At 52.7% G+C, this 15632-nt stretch overlaps 6 protein-coding genes across 6 annotated transcripts; 3 read left to right on the forward strand and 3 right to left on the reverse strand.

Annotated features, from left to right (window-relative positions):
* Window positions 1–209: 209 nt before the first annotated feature.
* On the forward strand, window positions 210–1617 carry NEUTE1DRAFT_119376 (uncharacterized protein; the record flags this gene model as incomplete). The annotated part of the gene is made up of 1 exon (XM_009849174.1): window positions 210–1617. The coding sequence occupies one exon, from the start codon at window positions 301–303 to the stop codon at window positions 1387–1389; it is 1089 nt and encodes a 362-aa protein (XP_009847476.1).
* Window positions 1618–2670: 1053 nt separating this feature from the next.
* Window positions 2671–4307, forward strand: NEUTE1DRAFT_127079 (uncharacterized protein; the record flags this gene model as incomplete). The annotated part of the gene is made up of 2 exons (XM_009849175.1): window positions 2671–2871; window positions 2937–4307. The coding sequence occupies 2 exons, from the start codon at window positions 2671–2673 to the stop codon at window positions 4305–4307; spliced, it is 1572 nt and encodes a 523-aa protein (XP_009847477.1).
* Window positions 4308–4606: 299 nt separating this feature from the next.
* Window positions 4607–6651, reverse strand: NEUTE1DRAFT_97331 (uncharacterized protein; the record flags this gene model as incomplete). Its single annotated transcript, XM_009849176.1, has 4 exons — window positions 4607–5435; window positions 5513–5865; window positions 5929–6527; window positions 6600–6651. The coding sequence occupies 4 exons, from the start codon at window positions 6649–6651 to the stop codon at window positions 4607–4609; spliced, it is 1833 nt and encodes a 610-aa protein (XP_009847478.1).
* Window positions 6652–10811: 4160 nt separating this feature from the next.
* On the reverse strand, window positions 10812–11494 carry NEUTE1DRAFT_35387 (uncharacterized protein; the record flags this gene model as incomplete). The annotated part of the gene is made up of 4 exons (XM_009848803.1): window positions 10812–11017; window positions 11078–11120; window positions 11250–11311; window positions 11386–11494. The coding sequence occupies 4 exons, from the start codon at window positions 11492–11494 to the stop codon at window positions 10812–10814; spliced, it is 420 nt and encodes a 139-aa protein (XP_009847105.1).
* Window positions 11495–12334: 840 nt separating this feature from the next.
* On the forward strand, window positions 12335–12518 carry NEUTE1DRAFT_93502 (uncharacterized protein; the record flags this gene model as incomplete). Its single annotated transcript, XM_009849177.1, has 1 exon — window positions 12335–12518. A coding segment is annotated over one exon (160 nt), but the record flags the coding sequence as incomplete, so codon positions are not given.
* A 357-nt stretch (window positions 12519–12875) lies between these two features.
* On the reverse strand, window positions 12876–14879 carry NEUTE1DRAFT_143618 (uncharacterized protein; the record flags this gene model as incomplete). The annotated part of the gene is made up of 1 exon (XM_009849178.1): window positions 12876–14879. The coding sequence occupies one exon, from the start codon at window positions 14694–14696 to the stop codon at window positions 12876–12878; it is 1821 nt and encodes a 606-aa protein (XP_009847480.1).
* Between the last annotated feature and the right edge of the window lie 753 nt (window positions 14880–15632).

Below are 15632 nucleotides of genomic sequence, written 5' to 3' on the forward strand. Positions count from 1 at the left end.
GTTCAAGCGCTGTAACGTTCTACTTCGGGCATTTGGGAAAATGGCACTGTCTTAATAGCAAATGCTGTGGTACTAGGCAGCATCCTTTGCTCGTTCTTTGTGCACATCGTGCCGCGCGTGACAATGACGTATTGACTTCTGACGTAACGACCTCCTCCGACCTCATCGACCACCAAACAACAAAGATCACCACCTCTTCATCTGCCTACCCTATAACCACCGACGACATTCCATATTGACTACACTACCGAACCTAGAACACAGCCCTGTAACCCTTACCTAATCAGCGACACCATCACAATGTCAAACCGCGAAGAACCACCACCTTCGTACGAGCAAGCCATGGCAAGTTCAGGTCAGCGCGATACTCGTCCAGGCACAAGCGACACCTCATCACGACCGGGCACGAGCAGCGGCGGCCAACAAACCCACCCCCACACCGACAACCTCCTCCACGTCCCCGGCGACGACGACCGCCACCACGGACACGACGGCATCCCGACCCCAACCCGCCTTAGCATGGAAGACGAGCTCCGACCTCTCCCTCCAGGCTGGGTACGCACCTACGACCCCGAAACCAACCACCAGTTCTTCGTCGACACCCAAGCCGACCCCATCCGCTCCATCTGGCACCACCCCTACGACGACGATCTCTTCCTCAACTCTTTACCGCCCGCCGAGCGCACCCGTATCGAGCAGTTGAAACATCAGCACTCTGGGTCCGGGGATAACCATTCCACGTCTCGTCCTACCTCATCAAGATCCTCCAGAGCCCATAGCCCACAACCCCCACGCTCTCCGAGACGAGCAGACGCGCAGCAACATGAAGAGGAGGAACAAGGGAAATCCCTAGGCCGTAAACTCAAAGACGCCCTCACAGGGACTACCCACTCCGAGCGCGTAGAAGCCCGCGCCGCCCGCGACCGAGCCGAGCGCGAAGCTCTCAGACAACACCTCCTCGTGCGTCGGGCAATGGCGAAAGCGATGGAGACCTCGCGCCCGCAGCTTTTGGGGAAAGACGACAATGGCGTGGACTTGTACCTTGAGCCGCCGGGGCAGATGTATCCCGGCGTGGTGGCTGTTAAGCCTCTGACGCCGTGGTTGTCGGAGGTGTTTTATGAGAGGGATAGAAGGAGTGGGAATGCGAGACTGCCGGGACCACTGGGGAGGTATTTGAGGCCTGAGGGGAGTATGTATGGGTTTGGATCTGGATATGGTGCACGTGGGTATCCGGGGTATGGTGCTAGACCGGTGGGAGGGGGGACGTACGTGAGACCGCAGGGACCGTATGCGAGGCCGATGAGGCCGGTTGGGTATGGAGGGGGATTGGGGTTGCCGCTGATGGCGCCGATGTTGGGGGGTGTTATGTTGGGGAGCTTGATGTTTTAGGGAGTGGAGGGAGTTTGGCGGGGGAGAAGGCGGACTTGGAGGAGGCGGTCTGTCCATGTTGGTGTCCAGGCTGGGCGTGAGACTATCATGATGGGATTATGGAATTCGGATATGTGAAAGGTTTTGAGTATTGATACCAGAGCACGTTGTAAGTTCCTTTCACTCCTTACTCACTTGCTGCAGTTGTGGAAGATGTTATTGTTTATGTCCATGAAGGAGAAATGTTATTCCACTATTGTTTTCATCGCACCTGTACATTTCAACATGTTAAGGCTACATCTAAGTTCCTGCTCCACCTGATTTTCCAACCAACTGGTTATCTTGACCATTGGTACTCTACACTTTCTTATGGCGCCCAACCCCTTTTTATCTCCATCACAGACCGCCAGGTGTACTTCCAGTGCCAGAACTCAGCCTTGGAAATCGCCCGACTTAGGTGTTGGGAGGAGCAAAGCAGGACACCGACGAGATAGGGCATACGCAGCCTCGGTCATCATTGGCAAGTGCGGTTAGGAAACTACGGTCTGGCTTATTTAACATTCAACGTCTTGTCAGAAAGTCGAGCATCGCACGTGGTAGTGTTATGACAATCTTCACAAGCAAATCCCATTGCCCGCTATACCGCTATTTTCCAGAGGGACTGCACTGTTACATCACTAACACATCGGCTCATTTTTAGACAGTGTCGGAGATAAGGTCCTATCTTATCCATCTTTCGATAGTACTCTCGAGCGACGTATTGCACTTTGCACTTTGCACTCCACGCTCCCACCATCTCGCGTACGGGAGTTTCCAATGTTCCGACAGAGAAGTTCTAGACGAGGATGGGCGCATATGATTACTGGTTGGTCGGCCCATGTACGAGCGGCAGATACCCTTCATCTGCGGGTGGACAGCAGGGCATGAACACAGGCTGAATCGCAAGTCCGACAGCCATTCTGGGTTCTCTTATATCCGTTGGCCACATATGAGCTCCCAATGGGTACCATTTAGCTCCTTGGTAGGAACGCGTATGACCTTACAAATCGTCCCTGGTGGGTGTGCCGTCTTTATTGGATACAAGGTACTATTCCAACTGCTGATTCCTGTAGCACTGCAGTGTCGCACTCAAGGCTTTTGCCGGATGCCGAGATGCTGACGCTCAAGTATCAATAGATTGATTGTACGGAGCGGTCTAGATACAAGCTTCAAATAAGAGTAGCGCATGTCGCAACAAAACTTGTTGGGACCTATTTGTCTCTTTCTTGTATAAAAAGTTGCTGACTGTCAAAGGAAGTTACAATGACTTTCAAAGGACTCTACAAGGTCTATCTCGTACTTGCCAGCTTCTCTAGCGTACATGCCGCAACCGTCAACACCCCCAAAGTCATCGAACGAGACGTCATTATTATTGGCGGCGGAGCAGCCGGCTCCCATGCCGCTTTCCGACTCCAACAGGACTACAATAAGAGCATCGTCTTGATCGAAAAGGAGTCCATCCTCGTAAGTCCCTTCCCCCTCCTTTTCTCTTTTTTGTCGTCTTTTCAAACCTAACAGCCAGCCATCAGGGCGGCCACGTAGACACCTACCTCGACACCTCCACCACCCCACCCACCCCCCGCGAATACGGCGTCCAAGTCTACTTTCCCTACCTCGACGGCCTCGATTTCATTTCCCGCTTCAACCTGACTCTCCTCCCCGGCCTCGGTCCCCGCGGCTCCACCACCACCCGCAACATCGACTTCTCCACCGGCCTCGAGCTTCCATCCACCTACACCGGCCCCGACCCCTCCAGCATCACTTCAGCCATCATCCGCTTCCACAACCTCATGGTCTCCCAAGGCTGGGACAAGATGATCGAACCGGGGTTCTGGAACTTGCCTCCTGGTCCTCAAATTCCCGAGGACTTACTCCTTCCCATCGGCGAATTTGCCAAGAAATGGAACATCACCGAAGCATTACCGAGGATGTATGAATCCACAGGCGGCGGTCCGGCGTCTCGCCATCGTACCTTTACTGATATTTTGACTCTCACCTTTTTGCAAAGTTTCAGTCCAGCGTGGATGAAAGTCCTCTATGGCCAAGTGGGCATGTACCATATCCAGGGAGGGAACCAGCTTCTTTATGAGGCTATCCACGCCCGTCTGGGAGCCGAAAATGTCCTCCTCAACTCACTCGTATCGAGCGTCCGCCGCCCTGCAGAGAACGCGGATGACAAGAGAGGAGACATAGAAGTCGCCATCTCGACATCTACCACCTCGAGGTCCCTTCATGTTTCCAGGAATGAACCAACAACAACTACCACCTCTACCACTACAATGATCCGCGCAAGGAAACTCCTCCTCGCCATCCCCCCCACCCAAGAAAACCTCGCCCCCTTCGATCTTGATTCTCTCGAATCCAATCTCTTTAGCCGCGCTAAATACGGCCGCTACGGCACGGCTATCGTCTCTTCGCCAGTGTTACCTAGGGGCTACGAACTGCATAATACCCCTATCCTAGCAGCCATCGATCCTAACAAGCCGTTCATCAATGAGCCGCATGTCCTAGAGTTTGCTAGCTATGGTAATGACAGCAAGCTGTTTAGCATTGGGACTAGTGGGAGCGGGTTGGGCTATGGGGAATTTGATGAGCGGGAAGCGACCAAAGTGGCGCAGGAGAGTTTGGAGCGCATGGTTGATGCTGGGACAGTCAAGGTACCTGATGGAAAGGAACCTGGAGGAGATCAAAAGTTGAAGGTGGTGGAGTATTCGGATCATGGACCGGGTGGGTTTGGGGTTAGTGCCGAGGAGATGAAGGGAGGGTGGATGGAAGAGATGTATGGGTTGCAGGGGAAGAGAGGGACGTGGTATACGGGGAATGCGATTGCGATCGACTTTTCGACGCAGTTGTGGAAGATGAATGATGAGGTTTTGAGGAGGATGTTGGAGAGTTGGTGATGAAGTGCTTTGTGGTTGGATCAATGGTGCTGAAGACATAGCAGGAATCGTGTTGTTCGTGTCTCTCTAACATGGAGGTCTACATCTGGATAAGTACGCAGAAGCCAACACCTATTACCTTGGAGCAGTTTCTCTCGAATCTTTCTGTATCGAGAACGCAGAGTTTCTGCAGATTCAAACAAGTGGATATGATGCCAAAGCAATACAGATTCGTGCTGATATAAGCGGGATTCTAGATAGTATCGCGTCTCATTCGCACTTTGATTTCTCGCCTGACCAAAGGTGTTTGAATCACCCCTTCACCCATCATTCAACAAAACATCCACCAACCCCGAGACAAAGCCCCCCTCTTTCTGCCTCCTCCGCCTTACACCACCACCGCCCACCACCTTCATCGAAAGCTTTCCTCTTCCATCAACCCCATACTTCAACACCGGCTCCTCCTCCTTCTTGTTCTGCCTAACATGATTCGCCAAATCTGCTCCCGACGCATCACCCTTCTTATTACACTCGGCCAACAACCTAGCCACCTCCCTCTGGTTTCGGTCTCCCGACTGTCCCTCCCTTTCATCATTTCCATTCATGTCATAATCATCAAAGAACTCCTCCTCCCCAGGCGCCAGCACAGCATTGATCATCTCCAACGGACTCATCGTAAACCTCCTTCCCAACTTCCACCACCCCCAAAACAACATCAACGTAGCCACGGGTCCAATCAAGCTGATCACCACCGCTACCGCCAGCGCCGCCTTGTCCATCGCGTACCTGGCCATGCTCTGATGACTTATCGACTCCACCTCCTGGAAAACCTTTGCGTCCTTATCCGACAACCCCTCGTTTTCCTCGGTTGCCGCCTGTAAAGACATGCGAAATGCAATGTCGCGGTACGCGTTGATGATATCCACCATGGGATCGTCAAAGGAGTAATCCTTGGGGTCGGAACTGCGCCGGGCGGCGGGCGTGGTGGCGGTGTAGTAGAGGTTGGAGAGCAGACCGGAGTTGGAAGTGGTCCAGCCTACGGCGCCACCGTGGGAGACGTTGGAGGTGGAGTCGAAGAGGAGGGAGCCCATGGCATGGAGAGCAGGGATCGTGCTGCCGAAGCCGGTGATGTAGGGGACTGTCATGTTGCTGTGGAAAGAAAGGGAGGGAGGTTAGTTTACATCGGATTCGAGTAGAGGGAGCACAGAAAGATGGGAACAACTCACATGGGCGCCACGAAAGAATCTGCAGGCGGCAGGTTAACAGGGTCTTCAACAGCTTCGGCGTCAAACCAATTCTCGGATTGGAAGCTCAACAAGTTGTCATCGAGAAACATGCTGTAGTTCAGCAAAGAAGGAGCAAGCAAGCACACTTTGTGTTCCAGGTTACCCTCGTATCCAACATCGACTTTGCGCACCACGCTGATGTTCAGCAGACTTCCCTTTGGCGACTCGTTGACGACACTAATCTTTGAGTCAAACACTGTCGCCCCGAGGGTGCCGTTCATGATGGCCTCGACACTACCGGTGAGATTGTACGGGACGTTCGTAGCCGTGCAGTTGACTTGGAATCCAAAGGCCTGTTGGTGTCTTTGTCAGTAACCTCGGACCATGAAACATCGAGTGCTCCTGGGACAACTTACCACCACATTGACAGAGCAATTCTTACAATCAGCTCCTAGAAGCGACATCGGGGACTGAGCCTGATACCTGGCAACCGCGTCCGCAAAACCAGGCGAAAACCGCAGGTCCGTTAAAGCGTGCCCGCTGAGCATGCCGCCCCATTCATCGCTCATGTTCGCCATAACTGGGATCTTGATCGTGTCCCACTCCTCGAGGTCAACCAGTTCGACATAGGTAGCTCTTTGCATCAGAGGACCGCGCAGAAGTGTTGAGATGGCCACGAGGATGGACACCAAACTAACACCCACAGCCCTCCTTCTCCACAAACTCGTCAAAGCGCCCACAACACTGCTTGAACTGGCCCACACATAATGCAAGTTACTAACCGGCATCCCGCCCACCGCGCCCCTCCAGAAGGTAATGACCGCCGCCTCAGCAAACGCCACGCCCATGAGGGAGTTCGCCACGGTAGTCGTGTACGAAAGCAGCACTTGCGGTGCCTTGCGGCCGGACCATGAGTCGATGTCTTTGTGGTGGGAGAGGCGGACGATAAGGATGGCCATGCCGGTGCCTATGGTAGGATGGATGTTAGAGAGTTGAGTTGGTGGATCGGGTTGGACTGTAGAGGTAGTAATAGAGGTACGCACATGCTATGCTTAACAGCAAAGGGAGGATGCCATAGACGGGGAACTGTCTGAGGGCGCCTGGCTTCCATGATGGCGGGGAAGGCTTGACATCGTCATCTTTGGTCACTTCGTTTATTTCTGTCTTGGAGGTATCCTTCAAAGAGGCGGAATGGGTGGACGGTTGTTGTTGGACTTCGTAGCCAGCCGGGTCGTTGTCGTCTGGAGATCCCATGGCTTCTGACTGTCACTCTGAGCTTGATCTTCGGATATCAATTGCTGCACGTTCAGGAAGTTTGAGTAGGGGCCCGAAAGGAGTAGCCGCACAGCGAAAAGGAGGAAGAAAGAGAAAGAGAAACACGAAAAAGACCCTCCTTCAAAGATGAAGATTATGAAAATTCTCAACTCACCTCCAAAACTTCAGCTCCCGTTCATCGAAGCTAGCAGACCGATAAGATCCCACCATTTCGGTATTCAACCAATACCACCCATCGACGGCATTCGATACTAGCTGCAAGCCACCTTACAGTCAACAATCAGACAGCTCGTGATAGGGTGGATTCCCATCGTGTAGTCCGTTCTTAAACCGAGCTAGCAGTTCAGCTTCAACGTGGGCGCCACAACCGAGGGAGCGTCCCACCCACCTGAACGTTCGATTTCGGTCGTCAAGCGCCCAAACAGGTCCGGAGTCCAGACTCAAAGAGGTTCGCGTGGCTGACAGGGAAAAACCTAGCTCCCGAACCAGCGGAGATTTATAATTAAAACCCGCAGAGTCATCCCAGTAGTCGATCAAGCTATTGACTGGCGGTGGAGCTTGGTATTTTCAGCCGGGACGTTCTAGAACGTCAAGAACGTCAAGACATGATGTCGCTCAGGAGGGGTGTGTTCAAGACCCTATGGAGGTCATGAGATAGGTTACACAACAACCACAACGGTGAGGGTGGTATAGTTGCTGTTCTCATTCGTCCAGTCAATGCATATGGCGTAGCTGGAGCGTTCTGTTCAATTGGAATGCAGGCGGAAAGGGGGGAAGGGTGCGTTGGTCGGGGAATGCTTGGCCAAAAGACACAGAAAGTTGAAAAGTGGGAAAGACAATGTGAAGGGAAGAGCACGGTGAAGAGGACTTTACCTTGGAAACGAAAGTGGATGCAGACAGGTTATTAGACACAAGCCACGCACTTATGATAGTGCACTAACAGGCGCTGGTGGGTATCGTGCATGAGTCAGATAACACCGCATCTAAACCATCAATCTGTTGTCATTCTTGTTCGATGCAGGTCGAGAACCGACACTGAAGAGCCAATGCAGCTAAGCATCCGGAACTCACCTCGAGACTATAACCATTGCCCATTCCTACATAACGACGAAGACGCCTATGTCACGACTAGCTCAGTGGAGAGCTTCTCGTCATTCTTCTCTCCGGGCCCCATGACCGACATGCGCAAAGTGATCTCGCGGAAGGAGCTGACTGCCCTGGATAAGGTTTTCCATCGCCGTCTACTCGTGGGAGACTTATTTGATGGAGTCAGCGTGTTCTTGGATATTGTAGTTGGGTGGGTGAAGCTGGTTTGGACAACTCTATTGTGTCGGGCTTTGGTGTGGTTGAGAGGGGGTAACGGTTCGAGATCAAAACGACGGTAAGCTCAGATGAAATCGAACAGACAGCATCGTGATATGTCATACCAACACTGTGGCTTGCCAACCTCAGCCCATCTTCTTTCCCACAAGCACTACACCGACGTTTGCGTTCCAGGTCTGCCCACCAATGCCCATCTTCAACGTTGTTGGCTCGCGTTCAGCACCTGCAAGCCACAAATGTCCAGCTCAAGCCCAGGACGGCAGAGAGCCCAAGGTTGGTTAGCCGCTTTGACAAGATTGGACCGCATAGCCCGTCCTTGGGAACCAAACGAATGGTACAGGTCAATCACGAGCGCCACACCCGTGTTGGTCAAGCATAGGTGGGTGACAAGATTCTGGAGTTGACAGTGCCACTTGGTTAAAGAACGCGATAACGGCATGTGGGTAGCCCCCAGGCAGCAACTTGGGAGTTGATGACACCGAGGGCAGGCTGCTGCAACTTGAACTTCCAAAAAGGTGTGGCACAATTGAGGATAGTGGTCAATTGGGTCGTCACCTGTTGAACCATGCAGTCAGCACTCAAGCTTGGGTGGTCGTACAAGGAACGGCTCCAACTATGCCATCAGCACATGTTTGGAGTCGGTTCAGACGGGCTCGGGGTAGAGCATAGATGCCACGGCGGGTGAAAATGAAACAAAGTTAAATTGAAGATGGGCGCTCATTTACGCACAAGGAATAGTCGAAAAGCGTTTTGAAGGAAAAAGGGGAAAAAAACAGGAACCGAAAAAGAGCGAGGAAGAGGAGAAGAAGCAGAACTGCACCCAAAGAAACATCAATAAGGAAGGAGTCAACACTTTGCAGTGGAGTTGAGTATAAACCAAAAAATCCACAAAAGGGAAGGAGCACATAGTACCGCAGCACCAAACCTCCGTCCATCCATCTAAGGTAACAAAGGAAAGTATGACCAGCAAACCCGCGCCCGCCTCCGCAAAACGTACACCAGAAAGAAAACCCAAAGAGAATTTGCTTGAAAGAATGCCTCCATGTGACCAACCTTCCATCTCCAACCTCCACCCATACCTCAAAACAAACCTCAAAGCCCCGCAACATTATAAACCCAATCCTCCAACCCCAACACCGCGCTCTCAACCGGCATCGCCTCCACCTCCAATTTGAACTCCATCTTCATCTTCATATCCAAGGGCATTAAATCCAATGCGTTCCTCCACCTACTCGAAAGATCATGAGGTTTCCTAGCCAAAGCCTCAACAAACGCAACCCCCACCAACGAATCACCAACAGACTTGGTTTGCAACATCAATGGCGTCGACATCAAGCGAACAGACCAACTGGCAATGTCCATGTCCATATCCTGATGTAGCGTGTACATGTTATAGGTATGTGTAAGGAAGCGAAAGATTGCAATGGAAATTAGTGTGCCTTTGCTTCATTTACTTCGTCAGTACAAAGTTCTATTGAGCTTTCTTGGTAGTGCTTGTTGTTGGAAATAGGAAACTCACAGGTTATCCCCAAAAGCACAAAAACAAACCCGAAGCTGAGGACAGGGAAGTGAAAGACTCCGAGGTTTTCGTTTTCAGGTTCTTGGGGGTGGTCCTTGGAAGCATTTGACTTGAAGTTTCGCGGCTGGTAGTCGGGGTATTGCTCAAAATGGCACCCAAGGAGGTGTAGGTCGCTTGTCGAAATCATGACGTTAGAGTTTAGAGGTAAGGTTGAAGGTGGAAGGTTCAAACTGCTTTGATGATCAGCAGACTGAAAAAAGAAGCAACTCGGTCCAGCGTGTGATGAAGAAAAAATAAAAATGCGATAAAAATGAAATGTCAAGTACACCAAAGACAGAGTCATCAACAAGCTGATATATCAACAACAACAAACATCCACCACCAAACTTCACCTCCCCATATTCGATATTCCCATCGGCTGCCTCACCTCCACCTCAGCAGTGGCTGCATTCAGCAGTCATGACATTCCAAACGGTCTTTGCTACTTATCGAACTTACTTCTAATGAGGTTTCTCGCCAATAGCCCAGCAAACCAATTTGGGCATGGTCGCCAATCTCCGGTTGTTTGTTCTATCTAGCAGCAAGCCAATTCGGCTGCCCAGCCCCCAGCTCAGCCCAAGCCCCGTGTGAATCTCCAGCGGTGGCAGGGAAAAGACGTATCAAATACGTATTGGATCATGGTTGGTCGGTTTTCGGCAGCTAAAATTGCGACCGCAAGTTTGATCAAGCGTCATTGGGAATCTTTGTGTGAATTTTGGGATTCCCGAGCTAACGGTTCAGCTTCGCCTAGGGGCGCCACAGCTGCCGAAGTCGCACGATTACTACACTGCAAGGGAGGAGGATGCTAGGGAGCCCGGCAACCCGGTAGCTCGGGTTTGACCGGGGTTGGTGATGGCAGGGGATGTGTAATTGTGTTGGTGTTAGGGGACTAACCGACCGTGGTGATGAATGAGGAGTGACAGTGCTAAGCGTCCATCTTATTGATATCAAGCAGCTCATCCTTTGACGAAATTCTGCGGATGGATGATATTGAACTCCACGACAGGCTCACGACAGTCTCTCCCCCTTTGACCTCCTAATACTCGCTCTTTAACATCATCGCAATACACAGCAGGTCTTCCCAACCACCCCATACTACAGCACCAGTTTCTCCCCCCTCGCGAGTTCTGACATGCAGGAATATCAAGCCCGTTTCTTGTGCAGAGCAACAAGCAGAGTATCAACGCTCCTATTCAGCTCCTCAAGTTCCTTCCTCGACTCCTCAAGGTACTCCTTCGCCATCTTGAGGTCATTCTTTGCCTTCTCCAAATCACTCAAAACAACCCGAAGATTGGCGCTCTTCTCCTCCATCACAGCTTGTCCCTCAACCAAACCATTGCTCTTGCCCTCTACAACACAACTCCCCGTCAGTTCGCATTTCCAATGCCGGGGTAACGGGAGCTACTCACCTGAATCCGCAGCAGTAGCCGTCGAGGCGGAACCGTCCGCGGGCTCCCCCTTTGTCAAAGGCCACAACATCCAGAGGCAAAGACAACATTGAACTATGATCCCAACTCGGTTCATCACCACCATAAACTCGAGGTCCGAACGGGTGGCTGCGCATTCGTCGTCTTCCATAACCGATCTCCTCTGCTGCCACAGACGAACAAGGAGTTCAGTTGAAGCCATCACGAGGATGCAGACTATAGGTAGTGATGAACAACTGGTCAGTCGCCAGAGCCAATCCGGATTACGCATGGAGTTGGGAGATACGAACAAGTTCCCCAGACAAGGATTGAAGGACCGTTGATTTTCACCCATTCTTTTCCCATCCGTGGGCGGTCAACTTGAGGCTCGGATGTCTGTCCGTTGGGGATATCTCCCATGTTGTCAAGGTGGGTGGCTCCTTGGGATCTGTTGCGACGCGGGGGTAACCTATGCGCATTTGGAGGCTTATCGTTAGAGGTGCGGAGTTAAAGTGATCGGTGATGTTAACAGGTCGACGGCAACTGCGTTACTACTAACTGGTGTAAGGCAGGTGGGTTTGTGGCACATGACCAGAGGAGAATCTGGTGGATGTCAGATAGAGAAGGACGAACCGGTTACCGCAGCTTGCGCAGTTATACTGCTCTTTTTCAGATCGAGTTCAAAGCACGGAGGATGATAAAACGAACAAAGAGAGAAGGGAGAACAAAAGCAGCCAGACAGCGAAGAAATGCTGAGAAGTTGAGTTGTTCCTTCGAAGATCGAACGTGCGCCGCGGGTCAGTATGGAGTTCCCAAAGGAAACGGATAATTCTCGTCCGAGTGCCGGGCTTTTCTCTTCGGTCGCGTAGCTCTTGTAAAGAGGAAGGAGCGACTGATTCCTTGTCACGTCACTGACGCAACTCGCGACTGCCTCATAGCATAGAGGACGAGGTATCTACCGTACCCCCGATTTCGGCGCGAAATTTTGAGGCGACGAGGAGCGCACTAGGAAACACTCGAGGAAGGAGCTGATCCGTGATTGTGCTACTGACGGAAGACACAACTGCCGTGGCTCCCAATTTACCTCTAACCACGATTTTGGTGCTGGCATCTGGATCCGACTCCCGGGGACATCATCATTGCACCGGGAATACCGAAGAAAGACAAAGAGAACAAGCAAAGGATAGAAAATGGAGGGAAAATAGATATCGGTCATCCTTCAGTCACCAAGCACAGAGAGGAAATCACTGAACCCAATTTGTAGACACATGTTTGCATTTGCGTATGTATGTCCGGCTGGTCTCAACTCTGAACCCTGTTCTCTCCAAGAAAGTTACACCTTTGCCACCCTTTGCAAGTGACACAAAACCCCCCAAAGACCTCCAAACAAGAAACGAACGTGAAGAACCGGAAAACCAAAACCTTACAGAATCTGAAAGCGTAAAAAGCGTAAATGTCAGAACAAAGATTCCAATTCCCAAAAATGCATAACACAAGACACAGTCGTGGTTGAAGCGAACCGAGAAAAAAAGTAAAAGCGTCACCAAGCCATGTGTCCACATCCTCTCCAGTTTTCCCGTTTGCTGTCCGTTAAGCGGACACCGAAAAGCCCTAGGCAAGGTGGCACAGCAACCTTGCCCAGCAGACATGTCAGTTGGGGACGTGTCGTGAATGAGAGTAGAAGATAACTGAAGACGTCGGGGCATAATCGTGATTAGCATAACATTGTATCCTTTAAGCGCCAACCCATCCCTTCAAGGCACCAAACCGGCAGAAAGAATCCCTATGTACCAGCGACACTTCAAGCACCAATGCTGCGCTTCTGAGCCGTCAAAACAAGCCTCGCCTTGCGCTGCTGACCGTCAACGGCCTCCGTCTTGGCACCGCGGTTGCTGTTCTTCAACAAGCTTGCAAAGCTGCCAGAGTCACGGCTGGCCGCCTCGTTATCCGAGCAGTTGGTGCTGTCAACGCTCGTGCGGTTGGTCTTTTGACGCGAGCTCGGGCGGTCCGAGCCAATGGCGCCCCAGCTGCCAGTACTAGTGCGTGAGCTAGGCAGGCTGCTCTCGGCATCGTCGTGGTCGAGCAGGATACCGGATCCGCTACGACCCGAGTCGCTGTCGTTGTCCGTCAAGGGTGTCTCCACCAGCTCGTCGGCACTCTCGGAAATAGGGCTGATGCTTCCAGAGGAGCGGGCCTCCTTGCGCCTTTCAAGGCCGGCGCGCACAAGATTGTGGATCGCCGAGCGGCGGGTGCGAGCCACAAAGTTCTTGCTACCCTCGTGCTTGGAGGTCGGCTTGGACTTGAGCTCGTCCAGCGAGGGTGGGTTGCGCGGCTGACGGACGGGGTGCTCACCAGCACGAGCCTGACCGGGCCCATAACCGGCCGTCATAGGGGTCATCGGGAAAGTGGATGTCTTGAGACCAGCAGTCTTAGGAGGCTCCTCGTTGGTTGAGATGGTCAGCTGGTTCTTGTTGCCGTTCGCAGTCGAGATGGTCTTCTTATGACCACGACGGAACGCGTTGGCGCTCGGGGGAGGCAGGGGGTTGACGGCAGTCTCGACGACAGGCGACTCGAAGCGGCGAGGAGGCGACGAGTTCCGCGAGCTCGACTTGGTCTCGGTCGGGGGAGGGGGGGACACCTGCAAGCGGGGAGTGCCGACAGCCGGCTGCTGGACACCGCCGTAGTTGTTGAGGTTAAGCTGAGCAGTCTGGTTGGCGAGCTGGTTGGTGGCCTCGTAGAGCGTCTGCTGGCCAGTGGTGGGATCGTAGAGCGAGTAAGCGCTCTGCTGCTGGGTAGCAGCCGGGGTCATCAAGGCCTGGAGCTGCTGAAGGTGCTGGATCTGAGCCGCCTGCTGCGCACGAGCCTGCTGGAGCGCCAGATACTGTTGCTGGAGACGCTGCTGTTGGAGTTGCTCCACCTGTTGCTGAACGTGGTGCTGCATCTGTTGCTGGTAAACAGTCGACTGGTGGCTCTGCTGCGAGGCCGTGGCCTGTCCCTGCATACGGTAACCCTGGGACTGGAGCTGCTGAGCAGCCGCCTGCAGGGCCTGCAGCTGCTGTTGCAACTGCTGTTGACGCTGAGCCAGAACGTGATTAGTGTACATGAGTTGAGCGTGCACATTGGGATCGAGCTCTCCCTGAACCGAGTCATCCATCGAAAGCTGCGAGACCATGATCTGGTCAGTTGTGTACTGCTGCTGCTGCTGTTGCTGCTGTTGATAAGCGGCCACTTCAGCGTTGTAGACAGCCTGCTGTTGCATGGCCTGGTGTTGAGCCTGGTGCATACCGCCATAGGTCGGCATGGACGTCTTAGGTCCGTTCAGGTAGCTGGCGCCGTCATACATGCCAGGAGTGATTGAGTTGTTGCGGCTGTTCCGGGCATGAGGGTTGACGGTGGGTGAGGCGGGACCGTTTCCAATTGCGAAGCTGGTAGCGGTAGCCGACTTGGGGGCGGTTCTCAAACCCGCAAGAAGGTGAGAACGGCTGGTGCGTGGCGTGGGAATGCCAGTGTCGTTCTCGGGGATGGACTTGAAGTCGAAAGAAAGAGGCTTGATGTTCTGGCCACCTCTCCTCGAGGCCAGACCAGAGGACATGGCCTGCTGGTTGTACTGCATGTGCGCCATTTTTGATGGTGATGATGATGATGATGATGGATGGATATTAGGAAGAATATGCCGGTTGCTGCAAGAACGTGATCAAACGCTCTGATGTTGCGACCGCTCTATTTTCTCTCGAAGAATGCGAAAACGATGTGAAGTCGTAGAAGCCTGTACCAAGACCCCAACCCAAAGATTATGCAATGGTGGTGGTTGTATAAAAACAGCTGAAGATGATTCGGAATGCGTTCCAATTAAAAGATTGTCGAGAGACGAAGGTCAAAAGATTGTGCTGTTGATGATGGAAGCCGAATGAGCGGGCAAAGCGTTCAAAAGCCGAAGCGACGAACAGAAGAGGGAAAGAAGCGGTCGAGGATCGACAGTTGCAAGTAGAAGACGGTCGTCGGTCGGCGGAGAGAGAGAAGGTAAAAAAAGCCCTCGCGCGCGTTCGGTGGGATGGTGAATGAGAAGGAAGGACGGTGGGGTTGTTCAAGTTTCTATTGATGACTTGTCGAGAGGAGGAGGAGTGAGGTGGCGAATCTGGTCGAACCGGTGCGAACCTTGGAATAGGTGCAGTGCGGTGGTGGTCAGGCAGAGTTGGCTCGGTTGCGACCGAAGACAGTGTGTGCAAGCCTGGACTTGACCGGGTCAGGAGACAACAAGCTGAAGAGACGGAGCTGCTAGCGGCAGGGGATGCTTGGCTGGCAGGCCGTAGTGTGGTGTGTGGCTGTCGGGTTTAGTACCTCTAGCGGGGAGCGACGACGCGTGGAGAAGTCAAACCTTTGTTTTCTCGGAATGGAGACAGACAAAGGGACAGAGGACAGAGCTGGCCAGAGCTACCTTTTTCCACTTGTTCCAAAGGGACGGGAGCGTCTTGAACAACAATGAACAGGACTGATGATCCTTTTTTTCTTCTTCTTCCTTCCACTCTCAAAGTGTGTGTGGCAGAAGAAGCAGCAACAG

The sequence above is a fragment of the Neurospora tetrasperma genome, assembly GCF_000213175.1.
Source record: "Neurospora tetrasperma FGSC 2508 unplaced genomic scaffold NEUTE1scaffold_1, whole genome shotgun sequence".
Classification (NCBI taxonomy): domain Eukaryota; kingdom Fungi; phylum Ascomycota; class Sordariomycetes; order Sordariales; family Sordariaceae; genus Neurospora; species Neurospora tetrasperma.